This window comes from Salvelinus fontinalis, chromosome 13 (assembly GCF_029448725.1).
Source record: "Salvelinus fontinalis isolate EN_2023a chromosome 13, ASM2944872v1, whole genome shotgun sequence".
Lineage (NCBI taxonomy): Eukaryota > Metazoa > Chordata > Actinopteri > Salmoniformes > Salmonidae > Salvelinus > Salvelinus fontinalis.
Genome location: NC_074677.1, coordinates 22742767 through 22750219, shown reverse-complemented (window position 1 = coordinate 22750219; position 7453 = coordinate 22742767). Strand labels below are relative to the sequence as shown.

At 50.7% G+C, this 7453-nt stretch overlaps 1 protein-coding gene across 3 annotated transcripts in view; it reads right to left on the bottom strand.

Annotated features, from left to right (window-relative positions):
* Positions 1–600: 600 nt before the first annotated feature.
* Positions 601–7453, bottom strand: part of nrip1b (nuclear receptor interacting protein 1b) — a 142496-nt gene continuing 135643 nt past the window's right edge. For all 3 annotated transcript variants that reach the window (XM_055942068.1, XM_055942067.1, XM_055942066.1), the window contains one exon: positions 601–7370. In XM_055942068.1, coding sequence (XP_055798043.1) covers positions 3022–6912 — 3891 coding nt within the window. In that variant the 5' untranslated portion in view covers positions 6913–7370 and the 3' untranslated portion in view covers positions 601–3021. The remainder of the gene's footprint in view (positions 7371–7453) is intronic.

Below are 7453 nucleotides of genomic sequence, written 5' to 3'. Positions count from 1 at the left end.
AAGATATCGATTTGGTCGAGGATATAATTATAACGCCATTCTCAAGACGAACTTTTCAAGAAAAGTTAGACATTGTAAGGAGAGGTCGCTCGACGCTACAAAGCCTGTCACAGGCGGGAAATGGGTTCGTTCGCTCGCCCCTTTCAAAGTTTCAACTACAAGCGCTGTCACTGGCTCACAGGCTCCTACAAGCAATGGTGCTTTTGAAAACTTTTGGGGACACCGGAGTGGATCTACAGCTCAAAGTACAAGCGCGCAGGGCAACGGAGCTGCACAATGATAAGGTGAAGGGAAATATTGAAAAGACTCATTGATTGTGTCATGTTTTTGGGTAAACACTGTTTACCCAAAAACGTCAATTTGTCAATTTCAAGGTGACGCTACACCTGGTTATACTGCGTTTCTGTCTAAATGTATAGTGTCTAGAGCCATGGCATCATAATGATGGTATTAAGAGGTGGATTAATTCGGGTGGGACTGTGTAGTACCTCACTGAAGGCCCAGGCCCCAGGCCCACGGCACGCCACTGAGTATATATAATAAGTTATTATAGTTAGGTAAGGTGAATATCGTAAATGAAACAGGAGCATAACTCAGTCAAGCATTTTAGTACTTTATTTTGGAGATATCAGTGCAAATGAACACCCAAAAAAATGCAAACATAAAAAATGAAATAATGTTTCAGGTTGTCACATGGAAAAATGAAACAAAAACTTTCTTTTGCTACAAATGTATGTTTCAGATGCACAATGCCAGTAGGTCTATGATTGTACTTCATACCTCCGCTCTGTCATCAACCAGTAACAGAAAATAAAATCACAAAAATATTCAATGCACGTTTATTTTCACACGTTTTCTCCACTTGCTCAGCAGTCTGTGGTTATTTAGGGACTGTTCATGTTCTAAATGACCGTCTCTCTCTCTGTGATAAAAATACCTATTTTAAGACTTGACATTTTACCCCATCACCAGTAGGGATACACAGGTAGTTCCCATGCGTCTGCATGCAACAGGCAGCAGTGAGGAGAGTCAGACAGTATTACACAACACAGCGCAGGATAGATTATCATTTTACCACATAGAGACACATGCAAAGAACAAACCAACCAAAAAATGGGCATAGCATCCTCTGTCATTTGTATGTATGTACACTATTACGCATAGAATTCATATTTACATTTTTCCGGGCATTAAAAACTAGGGTCATATATTTTTCTTCACCAATACAAAATAGTTATCTTTCATAATGAAAGTACTATTTACACAAATATATTTAACCATTGTGAAAATCTATTAATAATAGAAGAAACGTACTGAATATGTACTTCATATGTATATGTATTAAAAAAGATCACATGTAAGACTAAATGGATGACAGCAGTGTGGGAAACTGAAACCAGAAACTGATCAAATACAGTACAATCCAAATAACGAGCTAGAGATCAGATAAGCCCTCAAAACACCAACAATGTCTCAATGATTATTGGGTGACAGGTTCACGTCATATCCAGCTGCTTTAAAATGTACCTGTGGTTTCCTCTTTATTTCCATGCAATTATTTTTACATTTTAATATGAGCTAAGAAACCTCCAAGAAAGTAAAAGGTGTCTATAAAGCACGAGAATCAAGAAACACAAGATAAGCTTTACAAACTGTCAAATTCTCAATGGATAACAACACTGACATTTTTTCATTACATGCCATAAACATATTATTTTTAAGGACACCAACAGCTCAACTTTGACAGTGCAAACTCAGGGGTACAATATCAAATTAGACTGCATTTTTAAAATTTCAGAATATGCATTTATATTTCAAAACCATTCATTTTGAATTCATTGGGAACAAAAAGTTATGCAGATGCTGCAGTATTTTAACTGTTGCCCAGAACCTGTATACAACACAGGAGGTTGGTGGCACCTTAATTGGGGAGGACGGGCACGTGGTAATGGCTGGAGAGGAATTATGTGGAAAGGCATCAACAACATCAAACACATGGTTTCCATGTGTTTGATGCCATTCCATTTGCGCTGTTCCAGCCATTATTATGAGCCGTCCTCCCCTCAGCAGCCTCCACTGGTATACAACTACTACTGCCACCCACAACTCACTGTCCCACAGGTAGGCTCGTCAAAGGTTTTTTAAATAAATAATAGCTGTATTACCATCTATTAAGACGTCACCCCGCATCTGCACTGTCAAAACGTAGCCCCAACAAGTTCATTACATATCAAAGCAAAATGCAATGCATTGTGACCACATGAGCCCTGTCTGTCAGTCGACTCACTGATGATCATATAATAAATCAGTCTTGAGGAGAAGGTGCAGGAGCAACCAATACAGAGCCTTCTAACAGAATTGAACTGTAGGTACCTTTAGTAGATTTGATTATGAACATTGTTCACAGGGTCTTCCTTTAAACATGTCTCTATCGTGTATGTTTTAATGTACTGCTGTGCTTGCCCTGGTATGACTATATTTAGGGTTTGACCAAAAATGTATGCTCTCTGTCTATCTGAAAACTTCCTGTTGGGAAAATAAATAAAGATGCAGTGATTTTTGGAGTCATCAATAATAAAGGTAGCTGGAAATGTTCTTGATCAATGTTTTACAGGTGCCAACAAAGAGGACACAGAATAGTGATATGTGTGCAATACAGACACAGATCATTGGAGTAAAACCAGACAACTTCTTTGAAAGGTGCTTTCTTTCATTCATTTAAGAATGTGAAATACATAGTGTATGGAAATCACCAGTGGGCATGTTCAAATCTGACAATTACCTAATTTTGGTGCAAGTGATTTGACATTCTGTTGAAGTAGAGCTACATCGTACCACCCATTCCGTAAACCGAGCCATCGATAATTATGATACAGTAATGAAAAGAATGCCTTGAATTCATTTGCTGGGTTCTTTTCATTCAAAATCCTCACTCTTGCATTCCTTGTTGTTATTTCTTCTCATCTAACTACAAATGAATTTGGCAATTTTTTATGTTTTAGTTAATGAAAGTCATTAAAACTACCATTTGTCAGATGAGTCGCTCAGCCTGTCGTTTTTGTGGCTGTGCTTGTTGTTATTGTAGGGAGGGGACAGGGAGGAGTGCTGGGTGGTGGTGGCAGAGCTCAGTTTGTGTTCATAGGCATCATGGCCATCATTAGCTGGCTCCTCCTTCACTTTCACTCCCCCTGGCCCTGACCCCTGGGTCCCCTCCGCCTGGTCCCTCCCCTCCCTCCTCAGCTGAGCGCTACCCTTTTGCAGCATGTAGTACAGGATGGGGTTGGAGCGGGTGAGCCGGGGGGAGTCTGGGCGCAAGTCACAGCCCTCCTCCTCCTGGTCTCGACCTGCCCACTGCACCGGGCTCTCCGGCTCCCGTTTCACCGGGGTGTGGTACCGTTTGGGCGAGTCCTGACGGGGTGGGGGGGCTGTGTGTCGCCCCCAGGGGGAGCGTTGACTGATGTCCCCTGTCTGGGGGGTGGGCAGGGGTCTGAGGTGGCTGGGTGGCCCTGAGTTGAGGGAGCTATGGGGGTGGTGCCAGGGCAGGGTAGGCAGGTTGAGGAGGTCGTGTTGATTGTAGCCTGACTGATTGAGGTTGAGGACGCTCCCGTTGGCTTTACCATTTGTCTGCAACACAGAGGGGACAGAGGGGCTGGGGACTCCCCGGGGCTGCTGAGACAGCTCCTTCAGACAATTGTCAGACAGGAGCAGTTGTTTGAGCACGTTGAAGCCCCGGCTCTCCCTGGGGAGGAGAGCTTCACTGCTGGGGCTCCTGGCTGGGGCCTCCTCCTCATTAGGGCTCCTGAGGCCCCTGTGGTAATCAGGCTCCTCCTGTATCTGGCTTTGGACCAGGCTGTTGTGGCTGTGGCTGCTTCCAATGTCCACCACGGCCCTATGAAGGCTGCCATTGTTCAGGCTCATAGCCAGCTCTGAGCAGAGCCGTCTCTTTTTAGGGCTGGGCCCCTGTTGGTGGTAGTCTCTCTGCTCCTCCTTCACAGGGACAGGGCTGGGCCAGCGATCTGTGTGTGGCTGTGTAGCGCTGGTGTAGTAGGTAGCACTCTGCTGTTTTAGGAGCTGGCTGAGGAGGCCATATTTAGCAATGACCTCTGTGGGCCGGGGCTCTTTTTTTAGGTCCTGCTGGGGTTCAGAGAGTGGGTTGTGCCTGTCGTCATACCCTCCTCCTCCTCCCCTTCTCTTTCTGCTCGTCACATCCTGACACACTGTAGAGGACAACAGGCCTAGGACCTCTTCCCCCGGTTCAGTTTTAACCTTGAATTCTGCTGCGGAGGGCCCCTTGGATCTGTCACAGATGACAGAGGTGCCAGGGGGGTTCTCATAGCAGCTCCCCGCTGCCATCTCCACACTGCACCTCCCACCGGACCTGTCTCTGTCTCTGTGGGTGGCTGAGGCCACGGAGGAGGCAGAGGAGGAGCTCGCTCCCAGCAGGAGCTGCAGTACTGTGCGACGCTCCAAAAGGTTCTCGATCTGGGACGAGGTGGGCGACACCTCCCCACGGCGACCGAACGAAGGTGTGCCGCTGCCCGAGGGCCTGTCTGAGAGGGGGATAATTGTTGTGTTCCTCTGGATGGGGGCATTGAGCCTCTCCAGCAGAGCCAGAGGCCTGCCACCACCCACCTCCAGCTCCCGTCTGGGTACTTTGCTGGGAACCATGGGTGGGGAGGGCGAGGCGGTGCCGCACTGGGCCAGGTTCTGTAACAGTTTACTGGCGCTGAACGCCGGCTCATCTGCAGCTTTCTCAGCAGGGAAGGGTTTAGACTTACACAGATCCAGAGGGCTGGACTGGACATGGGGAGAGGGGTAGGGTGATGGGGTGCTGCTTAGGTCTCGGCTGAGAGAGTACAATGGAAGGTCTGATCTGTCCAGAGGGCTCTGTGTCCTTACTTCCTCCCAGGGGGCCAGTGATTTAAGTGGGCCCCGTGACAGACTGGACAGGGTTGCGTCATGCTGCAAATCTGGATCAACCACAATTTTGTTTACCTTGTCGTTATTCTTGCGCTCCAGAAGGAGCTGCATGAGAGTGACCCTGGGGTGGGACTTAAGGTCTGGGCTCATTTCAATCTCCTTCTTAACCTGGGGGACCTTTGGACCGGAGGGATCTGGCTTCCACTTGTTTAGCAGGGACTCAGTGAGTTTGTCTAAGGAGGAGGAAGAGGAGGAAGAGAAAGCAGTGGAGGAAGAGGAGAGAACGGTAGAGGAGGTAGAGAAAGCAGTGGAGGAAGGGGAGAGAACGGTAGAGGGAGAGAAAGTATTGGAGGAAGAGAAAACAGTAGGGACAGAGGAAAAGATAGCAGAAGAAGAGCTGGAGGAGAAAGCAGTAGAAGAGGAAGAGTAGGAAACAGAGGTGGAGGGGGAGGTGGCTTTAGGCCTGGTCTCTGGAGCTCTGGTGCTGGCCCTGCTCCTCATAGAGAGGTCAATGGGAGAACAGCTTGAGTAGGAGCTCTCTGCGTCGCTGCAGCTCTCCTCTCTCTTGACCAGGCTCTTCTCCTGGACGGAGCACTCGCTGTCAGAGGTGACTGAGGAGCCGCGGCTAGGGGGCAGGACCCCACAGTCGTCCTCCAGGTGCCCGTTCTTAGTCAGCTGCTTCTGGTTGTTGTGGTTGTTGAGGAGCAGCAGGAGCAGGCTGCTACAGGTCTGGGGGGGCCTGGCGGGGCGTGAGTCAAAGCCACGTTTCTCAGTAGTGGGGGTTTGGGGTTGGGTCTGGGTGTCGGTGTGGGGGGTGAGGGGCAGAGGAAGAGGGGTGGGGCAGGGTGAGCTGTGAGCTGGCAGCAGGGAGGAGGGGCTCCGCTGCCTTGAGCTGGAGTTTAGTGCCAGTCGGGGGAGTGTTGTTGTCGCTGTTCTGTTTTGGGCAGTTAAGGAGCTTAGCGCGTCTGGGGTAACGGTGGTGGTGCTGGTGGGCGGAGCCTCTCCCACACTGGGCGGCCTCTTGTCCTGGGTCTGCTGCGTTGCCATGGCGGCCAGTCTCTCGCTGGCCGAGTGGCCCGAGTGCTGGACCTTGAGTGCATGCTCCCTACTGTACTGCTGCAGGTGGGCCTCACTGGACAGCAGCAGGGCCAACTGACTGCAGGCCACACTGGGCTTGGGCGAGGGGGCGGGGCTGGAGCGGATCTTTACCAGGTTGGCCACAGCCTTGAGCCGTTCTGCACAGGACTGAGCATCAGTGGAAGCAGCAGCAGCGGTAGGGGTAGAAGGAGGCGTGCTGCTCTGTACCGAGCAGGGGGACTCAGAGGGCCTGTCCTGGCTATGGCCGTGGCCTCGCCGGCTGTAAGGCGTGCTACTGTGGTTCTGCATCTTGCTCTTCCTCATCAGGCCCTTAAGGCGGCTGGAAGCCATGCCGTAGCAGGCGAGCCGCTCCTTGTCTGCAGCAGGAGGGGCCTCGGTGGGTGGGGAGCACTCGCTGGGGGGTTTGGTGGACTGCTGCGACATGGCTACGTTCTGCAGTCTGGAGCTGAAGGACTGGAGCAGGGAAGCCAGCAGGGTGCTCTCCCCAGCGTGAGGAGAGCCCTCCAAGGCCCCGTTTTGCAGGTCTCCTCCACCCCCCTGGCTGGGCAGCTCCACAGGGGGGGAGCTCAGCCTCTGGGCTCCAGGCTCATTCCAGGCCCCTGAGCGGAGCAGCCGGGCCTTCTTCAGGTTCTGGGAGACCCCGTGGTGCAGGGCAGGGCCGTTCCCGGCCTTCTGAACAGTGACGATGGCGGGACCGTGGCTGGGCAGCTGGAAGGGCCGGGCCATCTTGTTGACTTGCTCCACCTGGTTGCCGTGCCCTCGGTCAGCCTCTGATCTCCGGGTTGCCGTGGCCCCAGGCCCAGACGCCACGGGATGCATCAGTAAACCTTCCAGATAAGTTAAAACAGCTGAATCCGTGTGTGTCTCAGGGCCAGGCTCCTCCCCATGAGTCATGTTCAATACTAGGATCCCCTCGTATGGTTCAGCACTGCTACTGGGAATAATAAGGTCCACTAGGTCATCAGGTACTGTACTTTCAGATATTGATAAGAGGTAAGTATGCACAATGGCAGGTTCTAGTCTTTACAGATACTGGAATCCATGGGCTCAATGTAAAGTCATCCCTTATCCACAGTGTAAAAAGTCACTAATACACAGAAACTGTGGCCATGACGGGAGCCATTTGGGGGCTCTCACCCGGCCCTCGCTGCCATTCCTGTGTGCCTGTGAACACCGGATGCTCCCAGAATGCCCTGTATAGGCTTATTCAGTGAGCTGCGAGGAGTGAGGAGTCAGCGAGATTTCACCACCACAGTGATGTTGACGCATTCCGTGGCTGTTTGGGATGTGTGTCTGTCGGCAGGCCTGGGGGAGGTTCTCTCTGTGGCGCCTTTCCGCTCTCAGACGGGGACCTATGGGAGCAGAGAGAGAGAGAGAGAGAGAGAGAGAGAGAGAGAGAGAGAGAGAGAGAGAGAGAGAGAGAGAGAGAGAGAGA